This window comes from Diceros bicornis, chromosome 14 (assembly GCF_020826845.1).
Source record: "Diceros bicornis minor isolate mBicDic1 chromosome 14, mDicBic1.mat.cur, whole genome shotgun sequence".
Taxonomy (NCBI): Eukaryota; Metazoa; Chordata; class Mammalia; order Perissodactyla; family Rhinocerotidae; genus Diceros; species Diceros bicornis.
Genome location: NC_080753.1, coordinates 29,668,073 through 29,689,532, shown reverse-complemented (window position 1 = coordinate 29,689,532; position 21,460 = coordinate 29,668,073). Strand labels below are relative to the sequence as shown.

Here is a 21,460-nt window from a genome sequence, read left to right as displayed (position 1 = left end):
TGAAGATGTTGTTTTATTAAAACATTCTAATTTGGAAAGGGGGGGTTGAATTTTATGTTTAAATGCCAATATAAATTTTAAACTAACTCCATGTACTGCCTGCCCCCCCATACATAAAATAGTTAACATTTGTAAAGAATGTTGAAAATAGAATCCCCCTTGGAAATGAAAAGTGGGTGTTACAATGCTTCCTGCTTTCAAGTATCATATATTTAAATTGAGAACGGAAATAACTGGCCAGTTCCTGGCCCCTAATCTTTTAAGTTAGATTGGGAGGAGAAAAGAACCAAACCAGATACGGTATATTTCCATTAAAATATCAGCTCCTGCCCAGGTAGCTCTGTCTGTCCCTGTGGGTCTCCAGAAGGACTTCCTACAGTAGAGCAAATGCATAACTAAACCAATCCTCAGCTGAGTCCGTGTGTTTAAAGCTATTCACAGGCTTTATAAGCACTTATTCGATAGAGCAGAAGAGTTAGCATCTCTGACGTATATAGTGCTGGTGGAATTGATTTGTCTAAAGAGGAAACTTTCCAAAGCCGTTTTTTTTGAAAATCAAAAATATTGCTGCTGATCCAGAAATAAGGCTCTTGATGAGTCTTCCCTGTTGGGGTATTAACCCAGAGGCCTGGCCATGCTCCAGTTCAGATAATGCTGTTTCTCTGTGCTAAATTCCTCCTGAAGGTTCAATTAGATTCGGCCTTTTTTCGTCCTGGGCAACCACTCGAGAACTGCCAGTTTCTAAGGCTGGAGCTTAATGATGGATGCATTTGTTTCACCGCTGACGAAGATTTCAATGTAAAATCTCCCAGACCCTTGAGGATGGAAACACACTGAAGAATGAGTCTGTTGGTCCTCATGCAGAGATGCATTAATGTCTCTCTGTGCTCTGGAAAGGGTTCACTTGTCCGGGTGGACCTGAGCAGACTAGCTGTTGCCCCTGTTCAGGCCCCGTTCCTAGGAGAGAGTTCCACTAAGTGCTTTATTTGAAGTCATCAGTGGTGTTAACACCCACAGTTCGTTTGGTCAGTCATTCCACAAAGAAACATATACCGAATCTCCACCCGGCTTGTGGAAAACGCTGCCTGCATTTGGGGAGCATTGTGTACCCCTCCCAAGTTTGTGGCTGTGCCCTTTACTTGATTTAGTTTAGACAATGCTTCCTGTTTGTATTAATTTAAAGTACATTTCCAAGGCTTTGTATGCTTAGCATCACTTGGGCCGATATCATTTGCTAAATTTTATGTAATATGGTAATTGTGTCTATTCATTGTTGAGCTGAAAAAGAAAGGCAGCATCATAAATCTGAGGTGAGCTTGTTAGAGGCAATCAAATCTACAACAGCGAGGGCTCCATATCCAAAGAGAGGAAGCCTGAGCTGAGAGTATGATTGACAGCTGTGAAATCACAGAAGGACTAAATAGGCTAAGCACAGTCTTGTTCCTAAATCCCAGCATAATGAGATAAAACACAGATGCAAAAACTTAAAGGTGGTATATTAGAACAGATAAAGGAAACAGCTCACTTTACACGAGTGATAGTAAGCCTGGGGGACTCATTACCCTGTGAGTAGGTGGAAAATGTTGGCTTAGGAACCATCTCACCATGAATAATAGGCGAAAAGGCACTGGCTGGCCTCCCTGGAGCCCTGTTCTCAGCCCCACGGCCAGTGGCTTTCCAGGTTGGCTGAGACCTACACTTTATCAGCAGGTATTTATTAGGTGCCAACTATGTGTCAGGCCCTGTGGTAGGTGCTGGGTGCAGATAAAGGACACGGTTCCTTCTCTTAGGGAGCCTCCTTAAAGGAGGCTGGGGGTGGCTCCTGAATTCTGTGTGAGGAGAGTTTCAGGGCAGCAGTCTGATAGAAAGTAGGGACTAGGGCTTGTGTTAATGATATGCTTCAGTGTTTTTACTTCAGTTTTATGTGTTAGATCAACAAAAATAGTTTTCTAAACATGCTTTTATTTATTCCTCATGTGAGACTAAGAAAACATTAGTTGTTTGTATATAAAAGAATTTTATTTTTGTTTGGGTTGGCTTGGCAGGGGGTAACTGTGCCCCAGCCTCTTGGTGCTCCTCCTTGATACTGCCATTGCTGGACTCTGTTTCCACCTGTTTAACCTTAATGCCACATTGACATATGGTCTTAGGGTAGATATTTGTTTTAACTGACCTCTTCTCTACTTCAAGCCTGGCCACATGCTGATCGGAGGTTGCCAACCTGGGTCGGTCACAAATCAGACAGCCTCACTTCTCTTCTCAGTTCCACAGATGATTTGTTGGTGATTTTGAGCAAACTGTGGTCACCTCTGGGTATCGGTTTCTCTATCTGTAAAATAGAATAAAGCTAGAATGTTTCCTGCAGGTTCCCCATGGAATCTGGAAGGTCGGTGCTTTGCCTGGGGCCCATCGGGAGATTGCATTCAGAAGCCCGGCCTCTCAGAAATATGGAGTGGTGTCGTCAGCGGCTGCCCTTCACAGGTGGCTGCCCTGCCTCTCTCCACTCGCATCCTGCTTTGCATTCAAAGCAAGAGAGCTGTTAGCACAAGGCTCATTTAAAACCCCAGTTGAGGAGGTTATCATAGCATCCCTAATTCTAGTGAGTGGCTCCAGTTCTCCCTTCAGCAGTTGAAGTGATTAAATGCCGTAATATATCAGGGGACACCAATTATGAGCGTGGATTTCCTGCTGGGTGCTTTTACAAAGTTCTTTGGTTGGTATTGGGCAGAGTACTGACCTACCTTGGCAGCACCTTTAATTGGGGCATTCATTGAACTGAATCGGACTGACCAGCCAGAAGAGTCTCAGGGCCGGGACTGCTGCCGGGCTTCACCTGCTCTGTCAGGGTCAGCCATGGGAGCAGCTAGGATCTTACCCATATTTCTCATCACGCTTCCCAGACAGCCAGGCAGAATATTTTTGCTTATAGCTGAGATGCTGCTTTGATTTATTGTAAAACGTCAGAGCCAGAAGGTTCCCTAAATGTGAGTTATCTCCTTTATAGGTTAGTAAACTGAGGCCCATAGAGGATGTGACCTACCCAGAGTCACAAGACCTTTGACAGTGCCCAGACCTCTGTTGCCTAGCAACATCTTTGGCACATAGTGGGCTCTCCTGCTTGTTGAATAAATGAGCAAACCCAGATCTCCTGGGATTTGTTTGAGTAACAGAGTTAATTGTACTTTTTGAGGGGTTTAAACTGTCAGCGGGGGCTGGCCCTGTGGCTTAGCGGTTAAGTGCACGCGCTCCGCTACTGGCGGCCCGGGTTCGGATCCCGGGCGCGCACCGATGCACCACTTCTCCGGCCATGCTGAGGCCGCGTCCCACATACAGCAACTAGAAGGATGTGCAACTGTGACGTACAACTATCTACTGGGGCTATGGGGAAAAAAATAAAGGAGGAGGATTGGCAATAGATGTTAGCTCAGAGCCGGTCTTCCTCAGCAAAAAGAGGAGGATTAGCATGGATGTTAGCTCAGCGCTGATCTTCCTCACAAAAAAAAAATAATAAACTGTCAGCGTACCAAATCTGATTTTGGTTTGGTGATTAATCTGGAGTGTTAGCATCTGATTCCATCTGTTTTCTTGAAACAGACTGTCAGTCTTGCATGTTGCAAATACCAACTGGAAAGTTTAACCTTGTAGTTCATTCTTTCCCTCGTTTATGGCACTTTAAAGCAGTGGTTCTCAAAGTGCGATTGCAGACCAGCAGCATCAACTTCACCTGGAAACTCCTTAGAAATGCGAATTCTCGGCTCCTCCCCAGACCTATTGAATTAGACACTCTGGGGGTGTCTTTGATTGCCCAGCAATCAATGTTGTCAGAATCTCTCCAGGTGATTGCCATGCGCACTGAAGTTTGACAACCACTGCTTTAAGGGGGAAGTCTGAGTAGTGTTTCCTCCAGTGGTGAACAGACTATGCAACATGAGCGCCCAGTTATGAACACACAAGGACTAAGCATGGGGTTGCATAACACTAGTAATCAAATAAAATTTAATGCAAGTTTTATCTGACACATTCGATATATCCACGGGAGTTATTGTGCTAGTGGTAATTAGGCAAATGAAAAGCAGTTCATATAAATGGCTATAATGAGTATTACTCAGGCAAATCAAGTTTTTATTGTTTTTTCCCCATTAGCTTTCTAGTATCTGATAGTGGCCGTGCTGTTGGCAGTTTTCCTCATTACGTAGATATACATGCCTCAGATACCCACAGAGATACACACATTCATATTTGAAATTCAGCTCTAATTTCCCAATTGTTGGGGTTCCCTGTGACCATCTATCTTAGGGTGGCTTTCCCCCAAAGCAGGATTTAGATGCAGATAGTTCATTTGCGAGTGACCCCAGGAGGCACTGGCAGGGAGTAGGGGAATGAGAAAGAAGGAAGGCAGTAAAGGTGTGTTACCGAGGGGTTACCACTCTGGGCCCTGGGGCTCAGGCCTGCTGGGGACTCCAGCAGATGTCCTCAGTTATCCCACCCGAGGGTGGAGGGAGCTGGGATATTTATCTACCGCCTCTAGTCAGTCTGGGTGAGAGCCCCTGCCTTAGTGGGGGAGCGGCAGGACATTAATCCCCTGGCACTCCTGTCTGCCCAGGATACAGGCCTGGAGGGCTCTGGCAGCCAGAAAGAACCCCCAGAGAGTTGCAGGTGCTTGCAGTTGGAAACTGTCTGATTGGCGGGCTCGGAAATGATGAAAGCTGAGAAGACAGCCAACAGCATCTGCTACACCACCCAGGGGTCCCCGTCAGTGGTCCCAGGCGGAGGCTTCTCAGGCTTTCTTGGATGTACCCCTCCCCCACAACCCAGGAGGCTTTGGGAAGCACCACCACTCTCCCTCTTGGCACTTAGCACTCCTGGGGCCCTGGTTCTGGAGGGGAGGTGGACAGGCAAGTACTCAGTGGTCTGAAAGTAGCTGCCAAGGGTGGGGACAGGAGGAAGGGAGAGGGTGCTGTGAGAACAGACTCTGGGTCTCAGAGTCTGAGCCAGGGAGAGGGCAGGGTGGAGTAAATGAAAAAGCCCGGACTAGTAAATGGCTGACATTGGCTCTGTTTGCTCTGGAGGAGGAGAAAAGGAAAAGCAGAGGGTTCTGGGCACTGGTAAGAGGAGTAGAAGGTAGAGGAGGACCTTAAATTTCTTGCCAGCAAAGCCCTACATGCCCCTTTCTCCCAACCCCAAACAGCACTCTCATTCTGTCCCACTTTTGTGTTTGTTCGAGTCTCCAGGCTGAACAGAACTGTCAGAGGCCGACCAGGCTGGGAAAAAAGGGAGCTGGATGCCAGGCCTCCCTTTGGGTGGGTCTGCTGGCACATTGTGGTTGCTTGCCAGCCTGGTGAGGATGGAGGAACTAGAATTTTGCATTCTTCCTATGATAGGCCTCAACACAATTTTGACTGGTCCACAATGAAAGGAGAACATTGAGGACAACGAGGAGTGTCCTGGTGGCATTGGTGGTATTTGGTTGCCAACTGCCTTTATTCTGATTATGTCCATCCTTTTTTTGTACTTCTTGTCCTTTCATTTATAAAACAAAGGGGATGTTTTCATGTTAACTTAAAAATTTTTTCTTTATTCAGATTTTTTATTTTGAAATCATTATAGATTCACAGGGAATTGCAGAAATAGTACAGAGAGGTCCTTCATTCAGTACCCTTCACCCAGTTTCTGGCAGTGGTAATATGTTACATAGCCCTAGTACAGTATCGGAACCAGGAAATTGACATCAATGCCACAGAACTTATTCACATTTCACTAGTTCTACGTGTGTGTGGCAGGGGGCACATTCTATGCAGTTTTAGTGTGTGTAAGTTCATGTAACCACCACCACAATCAAGGTGCAGAACTGTTCTCCTCAGACTTCCATCATGTCGATTTTTGAAGTCCTTATTTGCTATGAGGAAAAGTCAGCAACTTTATAACATTCCCATGATCTCAATTAGGGGGGAAAATGGCCCACAGACTTGCTAAGTTTAGGGACCACTGCCCTGTGCCCCCCTGTGGAAGTGAGATAGCGCAGTGCTCTGCACAGAAGCTGTTCCTGAAAGAGGCAAGTGCCCAGGGACGTAGGGAACTAAGAGCGAGAAAGCTGTTTTTACCTCAGGTCTTTTTCCTGCACGGTTCAGCCTTCTGGAGGCTTAAGTATCTTCACCAAGGGCTGCTCTGTATTCTACCACTTCCCCAACTGCAAAATCAGTGGAGTATCTCAGCAGAGAAGCAAGAAACAAGGTTTAGTCCCTGTATTGCCTGTCTCATTGCCTTGGTTAAGTTATTTATCCTCTCCGAGCCTTAGTTTCCTTACCTGCAAAACTGAGAAATTCATCTAGATTTTCTCTAAGGTCCCTTCTAGCTGAGTCTGTGGCTTCCTGCCTTGTGTGGCCCTTGCCTTCCTGTCCTCCGTTTCCATTGACACGGTGGGGGAGAGCCCAGAGGCTGAGTTTGTTGATCCTTGCACCAGCTGTACTCACTTATTCCCACTTCTGGAAGCAAAGAATAAAAAACAGAGGTTAAAGGTTTTGTACTTCACAGTTTTGACTAGAGCCATCCTGTTTATTTTCAACTGTGTAGGAGCGTATTTGAGATTCTGATGCATGTGCATGCACACAGACACAGACACACACACACACACCCCTTGAGCTCAAAGACATTTGAGAAAAATTTCTTAGTTGATCATGGTTGCAGTGAGTCCCCGTGCACTGAATGGTTCACTGTGCACTGCATAGTTCAGACTATGGTTCTTTCAGTCTATACTTACACTTTCTCTACACCAGCTCGTTGGTTGCTCAGGCATTTGATTCTGTAAGAAGCAGAATCTTAGAAGACAAGGTTCCTGTACCTCAGTTAACAGTGGAGCTGGGAAGGCCAACCTGGAACCCCTGACCTTTTGCCAGAGACTCTTGGGGGTCTCAGCAAGCTTCCCCTTAACCCCTTTCTTGTCTCCCATAGACCTCAGGGATTGGCACGCCTATACTGGCTGCCTGTCCCACTGTCTCCTCCCTCTCTCTTATCCCAGAACTCTGTGAGGAAGGGACAAAGTTTTTCGATGTCTCCCCAGTTTTGCTGTATCTAAAATAAGCACACAGTCGCCTTTTAAGTTTTTATTGCTTGTCAGACAAAACAAAAATGGGAAACTGAGAGGCTGGCAGAAGTAGTCAATAAATAGCCAACAATGGAGATGTTATAAAGTTATGAGAAATATTAAAAGTAATAATTATTCTGAGTCTTACTCAAACATTAACATACTCAGTCTTTCCATGGCTCCTCTGACTGACCTTTTCCTCTCGCTGTCTTGAGGCTTAGCTCCCACTCCTTTCCGAAGGGCCCTGCCTCCTAGGCACACTCACAAAGCCCCTAGAGAACAAGTCTTGGCAGTGATAAATGCTTGCAAGACAGTTGAGACTGGTGTGTTGTGGTTGCTCTGGAATCTTGGTGCAGGCCGAGGCTGGAGATGGTCTTGGCAGGGTGGGTGGCCCAGGGACCTCCCAATGCAAAGGTATGGCAATGTGGAGAGGGCAGTATGGCCATCTTTTCTGCCTTTCCTCTCCCTATATGCAGGTTTTCTTGGTGTTCTTTCTGAGAAAATGCATGTAGTCTGTAATTGCAACTTGCAAGACTCCCTTGCCAACAGGCCCAAGAGTGCAAATCCCCAGGGGCTTTCCTGGGGCAGGCGGTCTTCACTGAGACTGTTTTGAAAAGGCTCTGTTCTTTCTGGTTATGCGGTGTGGTTGTATACTTGAATGTGAAGTTTAGCCCACAACTGTTTCGTGCTGCTGCCCATATAGGGAATGGATTTTCTCCGGAGTTCCAGAAGACATGTGACTTTGCCCTGCCAGCCCGATGAGAAGTGAGGGCTTGCTGCTCTCCCTTCACCCATGCCCTTTCTTGAGATGCTGGGACCTTTCCGTGGCCTCCCATATTCTCACCAGCCAAAGGGAGCCCCTGTCCCTGAGCTCTGGTCTCAGAACCTGTTAGGTTCCCTTGGGGACATCAAGTTGTGCTCCTGTCCACTAGGCCAAGAAAGATAGACAGAAACCTGTGTTGTTTAGGAATACTGACGTGATGGTAAACTCTAAAGAAAAGCAAGAGGATGATAGCATTTAATTCAGGAGGCTGGTGGCCTCAGAGGAGCAGGGAAGGGGGGTGGTGATCCTGGAAAGGCTTGCCGTGTTGGGGCTTCAGCGTATTGGCCAAGATCTATTTCCTAAACCGGGTAGTGCGCATGTGGATGGGTCATTTATTATTGTTGTTGAAAGCATAATATTATATACTCTTTAGAATTTAAGACATATTTCACTGTTTTAAAGAGGAAAGAACACAGTTCCTTGTGGTTGAAGTCAGCACAGGGCTGATGTAAGAGGATGTTGATGCAGGAACTTAACAGTGAGGCAATGAGGATGCATTTGAAGGAATTTTAGGTGGAAAGATGCCACGCATCTGCTAGGAAAGCCACCACTTTCTCCCTCTCATTTTCTCTTCGGGAAGAATCTCAGATCCAAGAAAAGTGTATGTCCTACACAAATCCCTCCCTGAGAATCAGTTAAGATGTAACCACTTTAAAAGCTCTTTGTCTGTTTTCCTCTGGGTATTGGCTGAGCCCGCCCAGTGCTCATTACCTGCGAGGAGCACCAGTGGGAACTACAAAAGAAGCTGAAGAGGCGTGTTGTGCATATGTCAAAGGACCAGGAATCATCCTCGGACCACGTTTATGTGAGCATGTTTGCGTTAGTATAGGACAGCCAGGCAGCCTCTGCCGCAAGAATTCTAAAACAGAAACCTCAGATGCAGTCAGTCCAAAAGGGTGCTGGCAGGGCGCCAATGCTTATCGAATGCTTGCTGTGTGCCAGCCACTCTACCTGTGTCATCGCATTTAATCCCCATACCGTACTGCGAAGCAGGTATTATCGTCCCTGTTTACAGATGAGGTTCAGGTAGGTTACGTATTTTGCCGAAGGGACAAACCAAGGATTAAAGCCTTGCTCTGACTCTGAAAACTCTTTTGTATTAGACCGCACGTGGTGTGGAAGAGCACAGGTGACTTGAGCTGGTCCTGGAAGGAATTATAGGGCGAGGATTTGGGGGCTGTAGAGGAGGCAGAGGCCTGCCAGGATCAGGCAGGGCATCTCGGGAACAGCAGGAGTGTAGGTTGGTGGGTACGGTGGGATGAGCAATAGGCACCACTAGCAGGCCTCTAGGCAGGAGGAGGCATCTTAAGTGCGCTGTTGTCTGTTCTCCTGAGCTCTGCCTTTCTACCCAGATAATAATTATCCTCGATGTACCTATTATTCTCATGGAGTATTTCCACTTATCTTATTCTCCATAGTTATATTTAGGGGATATAAGGATGCCATTTCCATAATTTTTTGTACCCCTTGATGGGGTTGGAGGTGGGCCAGAGCACAGACTAGTGCCTAGCTCAGACTTTTTCTTTAGGATGACCTTGGATGCCCTTGAGCTTCAGAACACATCTCTGCGACTTGGAGGACTCCAGTTGCCTCCCTGCCCCGTAGTCTGCCAGGAAAGGTAAGCGGACTGTGTGGAGGGAAAAGGTCTTAAAGTAACCCTCTGTCTCTGTGCTCCCGGCTTGAGATCTGGGTGGGCTGAGGACAATTCCTGTTCACCACCTGCTGTAGGCAATGAATGGAAGCTGGAAGTTTGACTTGCATGAGGTAGCCTCTGAGTAGATAGAATGTAAGAGCCTGTGACTTGCTAATGCCTTTGATCTGTAACCAGGAGACCATACTGCCCTGGCTGGTTGGCCCTGGGCCATGGCAGTGATCAATGAAAGCGTAAGGCACTGTTCAAACAGGAACCGCGATGAGGAAGAAGGAAGGGCTGAGAGTATGCTGGGAGTCACCTGGGATTGTTTACCAGCTCTCAGTGGAGAGGCTTTTTAGGAAAAAGTAGCCAGAGAGGTGTTCTATGTCTCTGGGAGTTTAGACTTACTTGATAATGAAAGTGGTTTGAGAATTACTACGTGGCAGCTCCTCGTATTGATAGCAGGGGCTAGCGTTTATCTGACACTGCTGCCGCCTGTCCCCAGGGGCTTTCTACGTGTGGCTGGTTGGGACCAAGGGTTGTTTAGTTACAAAACTCTGTTAAAGGAGGAAGTCATTTTTAAAAAGAAAATGTTTGTTTAAAAAGAAACAATCACTTTAACCCCAAATGGATAGGTGTGCATCCCAGTCTTTTGATGTGGAGCTGGGGCCTTCTCTTTCTCTGTGGATCTGCTCATTTGGATTTGCCTGTCCGCTTTATTACATGAACCACATCCATAATAAGCATTGATTTAAACTTCCAGTTTGAGTTTCTTAAAAGTAAAGCAGGAACTTAGCCACTTGTGAAGCAGTCTGAGTACAGAATCCTTTTAGAATTTTTTACGATTTATTTCTCCAACAACACTTAATTCAAGAGCACATTTTAAAAAATGATCCTGTTATTGAGTCTCTTCCACACACCTACTTGGTTGTCACAGAAACAGCTCTTTTTGCACTTGCTTCATCATTTATGTAATGTTTAATTAAATTTTCTGTTTTCACCAACAAATATAACTATCTTAAACAGTTTTAGAAATGATCCCAGCTGATTCTTGGTAAGCAGAATATTCAGTGGGTGGAAGCAGAAGACCCACGGGTGTGCTTGAGAGAATCCTGCCAGCTGTGAGCTTGGGCATGAGCTGGTATAGTTTACTGAGGGAACAGACAGCATGCAGGTGGCTAATTGGTAGGTCAGTTAGGTAGAGGTCATTAACAGACTTGCAAGGTGGGTGTTGTTGTCTCTGTTATGGGTGACCAAGCTGATTCCACCATCCCCAGCTATTTTACTCCCTGCTCACCCTGCCCTGTAGGAGCCAGCCTGCTCTGAGATGTGGGGGTCGGCGTCAGCACCATGGCCTCTAGCCCTCCCCTCTACTCCTGCCTGAGAAGGAGCAGGCCTGAGTTGACACCCTGTTCCCTGTCCTCTCTTTGGTATTGTCCTGGGTCCTCCATGTTCTTGCCGAGGAGCTGCCTTGTAGAAAGGCGTCACCTCCCTCACATGAAACATTATGTCCTGAATGGAGAAGCAGCCTCCAGCTGAGTATCCAGGAAGTGAGCTATTGTTCGCACAGCATGTTCTAAACATTTTCTGCCAGAAGGAAGCCCTTTCCCTCTGGTTTGTCGTTTTTTTTTTTTTTTTTTTAAACAAAGGAACCTGTGTTTTGATTAACTTGTTTTTTAGGTAGAATTCTGTTTATTTTGGAGCCAAATGAATGTGAATCATGAGTGCAAACCCTTTCTAATCTTTATAAACTGAAATGAGCGAGGGAGTAGGACTGTGTGGACTATTTGCCGGGTGTCTGTGGTTTTCCAAGGACTGCAGATGTTTCTCTGTTTAGGGAAGGCTGACATCTGGTCAGGTAGGTTACAGAGCAAAAACTAAAGGACTTTTAGGCTCCACCCTGTTTTCCCAAGGACTTAATTAAAGAAGACTCCCTTAGTACTCTTGCTATGGCCCCAGGACATGGCAGGGATTGAAATCTCCCAGGAAGAGGGGCAGACAGACATTGCCTTTGCAGAAGGAGCAAATCTCACCATCTTTGCTTACAGCAGCAAGACCTTGCCTTTTCTTATAGGATGATGTCATTCAGGGAATGAATGAGTTATGCAAAGACCCCATATCTTTTAGGCAGTGCAGAGCTTGCTCAAACTCGTGTCATGATAAATTAAGTCCTCATTAGAATTCCACCTGGGAACCAAACACTGCGCTAAGACTTCTTGTACCTTGTCTCAGATCATTACAGCAGCCCTGTGTTGATGTCTCCATTTTGCCTTTGAAAAACCTGAGGCTTAAAGAAGAGAGGTCAAGTAATTTGGCTATAACAATGATCCTATAAGTAAGGAATTTTTTCACACTTTATAGAAGAGGAAATTGAAAAAGAAGTTAAGTGCTTTGTCCAAGGTTCTACAACTAATGAAGTGGATTTTGAACTCAAGTTTCTGATTCAAGTCCTCATTCTTTCCATCACTGTATACACTGCCTTTTCAATGTTCTCAATCCCGTATATTTGAAATTGTACTCTGAGCTTTAATAGAGTAGAAGCTATGCCCTAAATAAGCTGGACACTGTGAATCAGAAAGATAATCAGTCAAGCACTGGTCACTTATTTCTAGTACTGGGACCATGGACATTATTTAACTTTTCTATGTTTGGTTTCCTCTTCTTTAAAGGGGGAAGAATCATAGCTCTCCCCTAGGCTGGTTGTGAGGGTGAACTGAATCTCTGAGAGGGCAGTCAGCTAGTGCTCAGTGCAGAGTGCCCCACTGAAAGAACCTAGCCCTAGAACCTAACTGCCTTGGAAGGCTTGAGTGTTAACATTGTTGATCAAAAGTACTTTCCAAGAAGGGTACCTCGCTGTGAGCCCCTGCATTCGATTTTCAGGAAAAATGATCTCCTGAAGTAGGAAAGGGATAATTTAGTAAGCTCTCAACACAGTCCACACTCCTTTTTTCCCTTGCTCCTTTAGTATTTTGAGGGTGGATTTGATCTCATTTTCTTGATTTCAGGCTATAGAGGATATAAATGTGTTCTAGCCACATATACTAATGTGCTGCCTATCATGCTAAAGTAACTCACTGATGTAGGCATCAGTTTCTTTTGAGTCTGATTAGTATGAACCAGTTTCCCAGGGTTTGCTCATTCCTGGGAACACTGACAATTGAGTTTTCTGACTGTCTAAACTGGGGTTAGCCTGGGTTCCAGCATAGAGAAAGCCACACCACAACAGAGGAGCTGTGCTGAGAGCCCTTACCCCTGAAGGCTTTGTGACAGAATAATGGTGAAGTCAGCTTTCCCACATTCCTTTCTCTTTGTTTCCTTTGCCTGCTGGGCATGTCTCTGCTTATTAGCATGTTGAGCAGAGTTCATTACAAATGATGAAACTCAGACCAGTGTTGATCTTACAATTTATTATTCTCTAAAAGATTTGATCCTGAAAGAGATTTTATTCTGAAAACTTAGAATATACAGAAAACTTGAAAGAGACTTGAATAGTGAAATACCTATATATCTACATCTAGAGCTTAGATTCTACAATTGGCATTTTGTGGTACTTGCTTTATCACATATCTGTCCATCCCTCAGTCCACTTAAAAAAAAATCCATGTTATTTTTTGATGCAGTTCAAAATAACGCAGATCTGCACATTTCATCCCTAAACATTTTAACATGTATATCATTAACTAGAATTCAATATTTATAGTTTTGAGGGGAAGTAGAATTTATACAAAGTGAAATGCATAAACCTTAAGTCTGAGTTTTGACAAATATACATACATTTGTGTGACCCAGATTCCTGTCAAGATACAAAGTATTACCATCACCCCAGAAAGTTCCCTCATGCCCCTTCCCAGTCACTCCTTACCCCTCACCCCCAACAACCACTCTTGACATTTTCCACCACTGTAGATTAGTTTTGCCTGTTCTAGAACTTTATATAAAGGGGGTCAACGCAGTGTGTGCTCTTTTATGTAAAGCTTATTTGAAAGATTTTAGCTAGTGCCTTTTTTTTTTTTTAGCTGAGGAAGATTCGCCCTGAGCTAACATCCATTATCAGTCTTCCTCTCTTTTTTCTTTGCTTGAGGAAGATTCACCTTGAGCTAACATCTGTGCCAGTCTTCCTCTATTTTATATGTGGGACACCACCACAGCATGGTTGGTGAGTGGAGTAGGGCCGTGCCCAGGATCCGAACCCGGGAACCCTGGCCACCGAAGTGGAGCGCTAGGAACTTTAACCACTCAGCCACAGGGCCCTGGCTACTGCTTTAAAATGAAGTTTGGGGACTCTGTCAACTTCATTTATCCAACTTCTTCTGTTTCACAACTTCATAGATAATTAGGAGTCGTAAGCTGCAGGAAATCTCAGGGCAGCTAATGAATACTGATGGTGTATTTGTATTAAGTATATATACATTTATTATTATTATTTTTCTATCTCTGAAGTATATGTAATTTGGTGCTCAGAATTCTACATCTGACTTCCTGATATTACAAGGCAGGTGTTCCCCTCAGAATCTGAGGAGCCGATGGTGTAAGACCGCATCCCCAGCCATTCTGCTGGGGAAAGCCATTCTGAGTGGGCACTTAGGGTGTTTTCTTTGGGCTGGGATAATCCATATCCAGACTAACAGTGCAGGGCGCTGTAATGAAATTCAGGTTGTGAAAGAACAGGACCAAGGGAAGGTTACTTGGAGGTTGTTGGTGGTGAAAGAAAAACCAAAGAAAGACCAGAGGCAGGTTACCCAGAGTTGTAGATAACTGTAGCCTTTCTGAAGTTTGTGTGCCTCCTCGTTCCTCCGTACCTCCCCAAAATAAGCCTACTCCTGGATAGAAAGAAGATTGTGTAAATTGGACTAGAACCCAAGTACATAATCCTCATTAATCTTTTAGATTTCTTGTCCCACTTATTAAAGCCAGTGCTTGGCGCATAACCCAGAGTTATGTGGCAAGCAATAATAAAGTTAATTGGAATCTAGGTCTCCCAATTTTTTCTTCTTTCAGCAGTTTCTTGGGGCTTTGGGTTAAAGATTGCGTTTATAGTAGGCTCTTCTAGCATGAGAAAGTCACTTGGCAAGTATCGTTTACATGTAGGACTCGCTTTCTGTCAAGTTGTAGGTCTGGGGCATGAACATCTCTGGGTCGAGGAAAGGACCAGCTGGTAGTTGTAGGGTGTGAGATGCTTTGGGGAGCAAGGCCCAGTACCGGGAACCCAAGAGGTATAGGAAAGGTAAAAATGAGGAGGGAGAGGGGGAGTTAGAGACTTGGAGAGGGGTCAGGAAGCAGGAAGGTCCAGGGCTCTTCTCTCCCCCAATCTAGTCTGGGGCAAGCACCCCACAGGCTTTAATTTGAGCCTTTGTCAGTGACAAGACAGAGCACTTTAGAAACAAAACAGCTCTGTTGTCTCTCAGCCTACTAGAAAAAGGGGGATAGAGAAGGAAGGTGACAATGTAAAGGGGATTCAAGTAGGGAGATTTAACAATAAATATGGTAACAATCTGAGTGCTTAGTGCTTCCCCCTCCCTGCCCCCGTGATGAGAAAAATTAAGCTGAGACTAATAGCGTGCTGTGTGGAAAAGAAGTACTCATTGTTAGTGGAGCTGCCACGTCAGCCTCAGGAAAGACAGCCCTGAGCGTGTTGGCAGATATTTATTCATTCCCTGCCGCCTTCTCCCCTCCCCAACCCTGTCCTGCCTTGCTCTCCTAAAAGCAGTTGACAAGATTAGAAAATCAGGACAAATAATTTACTTCAATCTGTCTTTGTCTTTCCTGAGGCCTTGTGCAATTCAGTCTGGGGGGAGAGGGGAAAAAAATAACCCAGACCCTGGTCAGTGACCCTTTTTCAAATGTGGAATCAAAGCCCACTCCAGGCAGAGAGCTTGTCTGCTGCTGAGAGGCAGAAGACAGAGATGGTGATGAATTCTTATGTGGTTTCTGGGCCCTGGGTGTGCAGCTGTCAGCAGTCTTTAGGGTTCCTTGCTCAGCCGGAGGAGCCGAGTTTTTTGACGTCAGCAGTCACCTGGTGGCGTGGGCGTCAGGTGGGGCTGACGAGATTAAGGCTCAGTTCCTCAGTCCTGTGCTCCTGGGAATGGGGAGCACTATCCAAGCAAAGCCACCTGGCCAGAGGAGAGGGTCTGCCACTTGGTTCCCCCATCCGCCCCTCCCCACAGCGAGAAGCTCCAGCAGGCTCCACCACCAATGGCACTTACCGACAGTGAAAGCTGAGCCATCAGCAGGGAGTTTAGGAGTCTGCCCGTGGAGCAGAGCTCAGTTTCCTCACCTGAAAAATGGGATCATACATTTGCTTGGCAGTGAGTTGAGGCTCTGCAGGATTGTTGAGAGAAAGGGCCAGCTAGTAGTTGTGGGGTGTGAAGTTGCTGTGCCAGCAACCCAGGGAGGTTGGAGAAAGATAAAAATGAGGAGGGAAGGGGAGGTAGAGAATCCAGACTGGGGTCCAGAGGTGTTGGCTGCTTTTCCCCTCTTACTGTATTAGTGAGGTGACTTGCCTGGCATGGGCATTTAACAAATGTAGCTGTTCTTGTTTGTCACTGAGCACCTCCAGTGTGCCAGCTCTGTGCAAGGCAGCGTGTGGGATCTAAAAGACACAATATGAAATAGGGTCCTTACCCTTAATGGTTCTATAGTGATGCTGGGACACGTCATCCAACAGTCATTAGGGAAGTAACGGTGCAAAACTGAGTGTGTTTCTGGGCCAGTAAGGTATTAAGCGTTGGGGGCGGAAAAGGAGAGGTGGAGGCATCTCCAGCCCTGGTGGAACAGGCCCAAGGAGACTGGTGTGTGTTTTCCAACTGGTAGGAGAGTCTTAGAGAGCTGACAGCTCCCCAGGCAGCGGAAAGAGGGTTGAGAGGGAGTGTCTGACATCAGGAGCCCAATTCAGTTGCTGGTGAATTGCGGAAACATCTCCCTTCATGTTCCCATTTGCACCAAAAGAAGGTAGGAGGCAGGCGCTCCGTTTCCCTTGCTCCTCTCCATTAAGCCCCGACTTATGACCAGACTGATTTCTGTCCTCCTGATGGTTTTGCATATGGGATCCCCTGAATGTAGCCATTGCTTTCTAACTTGTACCACCTTCTGGAAGGGAGGTTTCACCCAAGCCTTGGAGCCAAGTTGCGCCAAGGCTGGTGGTTCTCCTGTGGACTCCCCGTGCCCAGCACACTTCCTGGCACACAGAAGACCCATCAAAACCTGGGGAGGTATTTCTTCCCCCAGCAGCTGTCTTCTTCCTCCCTCACTCCCAGTATCCATTGAGAAGACTAGTGTAATCTGAGTTTCTCCTGGCAGCCAGGCTATGACGATGGGGAATGGAGGCCTCTCTATACACGGAACACCGCCTCCTGTTACCAGCCTGTGGGAACCAGGATCCTGTGTTCTAAACGAGCAGATGTCAGGTGACCTGAGCAGCAGTAGCTCTAGTGTTTGGGTGTCTTTTTCCAGCCATCCAGGGAATACGTTTTATATAGCCCTGGTAGGAGAGAAAAAAGTCTGAATAGAATAATCCTGAATACTTTCTGAAAATGGAATCTTTCCAAGCATTTTTTGAATACATGAGTCCATTATGGTGATAACTTTCAGGCCTTACCTTACCAAACACATTTAAGTTATCTATAGAGTATGTGTGAAGTGCAGTATTAAAGTACAGTCACTTCTCATCTCTCTCCAAAAATGTCACTGATCCCAAACAATAGAAAAAGAAGAGAACATTGAACTGTGCCTTTCCGTTAGAATCCACCTGCCTCTTCCTCTGACATTCCCCTGAGATGCAGAATGTTTCTGGGAAAGCAGCCTAATCAGATTGTTTTTTGACTTAAGCCTGAAAAGTTCAACTACATGAAGTGTATAGATCAGAATGGCATCTGCCTTCGGTGGCTGCTCCTCTTTGTCTAGACTGAAATGACCATGTTCCCTGTCTGCTGGTTCTGGGCCCTAGGGGGGTGTGGCAGGAAGAGAGAGCTCCTCGCTGTCTCCATAGCCCAGGCTGAGGGGCTGGGCAGGACCACAGCCCAAGACAGCTCTGTGCTTGTGGTGCCAGGATGGGGACCTGCCGTCTCTGCCCGAGTAGGACCTCTTCACTGCCACTTCCCTCCTAGCTCTGAGCTTCCGACATGGCAGGAAAGGGTCCTGAGTTGCAAGCTGTCAGTAAACTAGAATCTTCTCAGCTTGGCTTAGCTACTGCAGTTCACAGAAAACAAAGCATATTTTCTGGTTTGGATGAAATAGTTCTGAGAGTGTCCCTTAGCATTTCCCAGTTGGCCTGCAGTCTGAAGTATCTCACATACCCACCCAGAGGGTAGGCTATTGACACCTGGGCTTTTCCTGGCCCTTTGTAGTTGGCGTGAGGGTAACTCCAGGGGCAAGCAGGAAGGAACAGAGCAAAGAAGCAGCAGGGTGTTCAATGCTGTTCACTCTGATTTCAAAAGGCCCTTCGGCAAAATCGCATGAATTGGGCAGCCAGGAGATGTTGATTGGACAAGCCGTCTGGGGCTTTGCGTGTTAGGTGATTATGATGATAATGAAATATATGATATAGATGACTTGACTTTATTTCAGAAGGTACCTTGGAGTCACCCTCCATTTCAACTCTTTCCACCCTTGGTGCTCTGTAAGGCCTTGGGAAACAGCTTTTTCATTGCTGGCTCTAAGTAAATGGAAATTCCCTCCTTCCCTCCCTCCCATTCATTCAATAGGTTGCCTGTTTACCATGAGCCAGGCCTGGGGTGTAAAATGGCGAATAAAACATGCTTGATTCCAGCCCTCCTGGTGCTTACAGTGGTGATTCTCACACATACACGCTCTATGGCCTGGAGAAGGGATCCAAAGGCTGGTGGAGCCAATTCCAGGGGAAAGGTCTCATCCTCTCATGTAGGAAAAAGTTTCCTCACTTCAGGCACCCTACTTTTTCCTATAAATGTAGAAGAGGAAAAAGAAGGGACATCAGCAGATATCTGCTAAGTGCCTGCTCTTCGCCCAGTTCCAGGCTTCTGTAATCTGATAGGGTAACCCAGGCTTCGGGACCCAGCACTGACGTGTCATTTAGTGCCAGGTTGGGCCGTGCAGCCCGGGGGTTCGGGGGCAGCTTGGCCTGGAAGAGAAGCGCTGTCTCCAGATGTCCCTAAGCCCTGCCTGTGGAAGAGGGGTACTCTAGGGGAGTAACTGGACCACTGGATTGAAGTTAGAAAAAAGGTTTAAATCTGCAAAAACACAAATGTTATAGATTGGTGCTTTCTGCAAATGGGGTGAACTGACTGGGGTAGTTAGCAAGTGCCCCATCTCTGGAAGGCCTTTAGCAAAATCAGACAAGGGTGGGAGTTGGGATTATTTCACCTGTGAGGTCCCTGCTGCTAATTCAAGATTCTGTGCCTGAAAGAATGTTCAAGAAATAACTAGGAATTGTCCTGCAGATATACTTGCACATACATACGAAGATGTATGTAGAATAGTATTCATTGTAGCACTGTTCAGAATGAGAAAACATTGGAAACTCCACACGTGCCCGTCAGGGGACTGGTTAAATAAATTATTGTATTGCCACACACTGGATGACTGTACCTCATACGTTAAAAAAATGTTCCTTATGAACTGTGGAAAGAACTCTAAGATGTATTATTAAATGGAAAAAGCAAGATGCAGAACAGCATATATGGAATGCCTCTATCAGTGTAGGAGATGGAATACGTTCATATATCTGCTTACATGTGAATATAATAGATCTAGAAAGATACTTGAGAAACTGGTTATACTGTTTGTCTCCAGAGAGAAGAACTAGGCGGCTGGGAGAAGAACTAGGCAGCTGGGAGACAGGGATAGAAAGGAGACTTTTCTCTGAGTAACTTTGTATCTTTTGAGTTTTGAATCATGTGGACGAATCACTTGTCAAAAAATAAATATAAGTAAAAATATTTTTTAAAATAAGTTTTACTGGGCTGGAGCTCTGAGGACACCAGAGGGAAAGTGGAAAGCAAACTAACCTTTTCTTGAGCATCTACTGTGAACCAAGTCTTCTGTTGGGTACTTGATGTACGTGATGCTTTCAGTCCACACAACCATTTATGGGAGGCGGTAGCTATCCCCGTGTTTATAGATTTAGCACCGAGGCTTTGTGGGGGTGAAAGTGCCCGCCTGTCCGTCTGGGTCGTTCCCTTGTTGCACCCTGCTGCCTGCTGAAGGAGGCAGCACTTAAAATGGGCAGGGCCAAGGAAAGCAATGCTTTGGGAAGGGATGGAGGAAGGCATTTGCTTCAAGGGGCAGTGCAGAGCTGCTGTGGGGCTGCCCGCTTCTGTGCCGGCCTCTGGGCTGCTGGGCCCGATAAGTAGAGGCACACCCTCTGCCTTCTCCACGGGTCAGATGTGTTGTGCTTCCCTGCTTTTGCTGAGCTCAGGGATGGAGTTCGCAGTGTGCATTCACAGGCAATCCAGTGACTGCCTGAGCGACATTGTTTCTGTGGCTGGAGGAGAATAACACCCCACCCCCCAACCCTGGCCACTCCCGGCTACAAGGGGAGAAGTGGTGCTTGCTCTGTGCTCTTCTGCCGGTGTCAAATGTGCTGTCTTTGTCTGCCAGCTGGAGGCTAGCTGGAGAGTTGTTGTTTTTCTGATTGTCAGACCCAAGCTCCTTACTTGCACTTAGAGGAAAAAGCATCCAAGCCCTGGTACAAAAGGTCCTCTTTTCATTTCTTTGGAAAAAAGAAAAGTGAATGAGCTCATTATCACTGCAACCCTAAAAGGAAGAGGAGGGCAGGGAGAGAAGGCGGCCCCCTCCTCACTGCCCGGTCCTGCCCCTGGCCAGGTTTCCTGGAGTGGGGGGTTTGGATCTGGTTCAGAGTGATCAAAGCCAGATGGCTGGGACAGGTGGTCCATACAGGGGCGATGCTGAAGACATTTGCCTGCTTTGAGACCAGCTCTCTCTGCTGTGGTCCAGAGGAAGAACGAGTGTCTACGCTCCTTCTTATCCTCTGAATGCAGGGCTCTGTCCAGGACTGCTGGCCTCGAAGGAGCAAAAGATCCTCCGTTCAGGGTTATGTGCCTGCCTCACCTTGGCTTCCAAGAGGTTCCTGTGTTCAGGTGCTCTGCTTGTCTCAGCTCTAGAAATTGTCCTCACACCTCAGAGCTGACAGTCATGCGATGTCAATTATGTGTTGAATGCTGACGATTTGCCAGGCACTGCTCTAGGCACTTGGGATACAGCATGGAACAAAGCTGGCAAAGTCTCCACTCTCATAGAGGTTAAATTCTAGCATGAGCAGTGAAATTTGCTAGGGCTCGTCTGCTCTTGCACCCTCTGCCCGATCTCTGCGGGGTCTGGGAGAACTGTGGGGGGAGTGGTATATAAATGCCTTAGAAGGGAGGCTCTTTGGCATTTCCAGCAGCTGAGCCCAGATTGTTCCCCGCTCTCTCCCTTCAGAGTGTGTCGTTAGACCTTGTTGGGCTGTGGCCAGAGAAGGGCCTTTCTTGATCTGAGCGGCAATGAGTTCTGGTACCTTGCAGCTTGGTGCTGGACCTTGGAATCATCTGGAAGAGACCTGGAGGCCCACCCCAGAGCACTGATGGTAAGCTGGCAATGTTTAACCTGAGGCTGACAGCCTTTCCTTTTTCTTCCGTTTCAGATTGAGAAAATCATGAGCTCTATTGGAGAAGGGATTGACTTTTCTCAGGAACAGCAGAAGATCTCAGGTATCGTACCAAGCAGCCATTTTCCGCTCAGAACAGAGCCCTTTGGCTCCTTCTGGCTCAAGTGTTTCCTCTGACAGAGAAGACAGACATTTAAGGGTGAGAGAGTCAGCCTCAGAGCACATCATGCTCTTACAGCTCAGAACCTCATATATCTAGGCAGCCCATCTGGCTGTTAGTTTTGAGCTATGACTCCTTTTACATATTGGAGGGGAAAGTGTACAAAATGAATTTTAGGCTGCCTA

General features: G+C 46.4%; 1 protein-coding gene across 7 annotated transcripts in view; it reads left to right on the top strand.

The window, feature by feature from the left end:
- Positions 1 to 21,460, top strand: part of ANKS1A (ankyrin repeat and sterile alpha motif domain containing 1A) — a 183,655-nt gene that overhangs the window by 127,587 nt on the left and 34,608 nt on the right. For all 7 annotated transcript variants that reach the window (XM_058554559.1, XM_058554556.1, XM_058554553.1 and 4 more), the window contains one exon: positions 21,152 to 21,218. In XM_058554559.1, the coding sequence (XP_058410542.1) occupies positions 21,152 to 21,218 (67 nt within the window). The remainder of the gene's footprint in view (positions 1 to 21,151; positions 21,219 to 21,460) is intronic.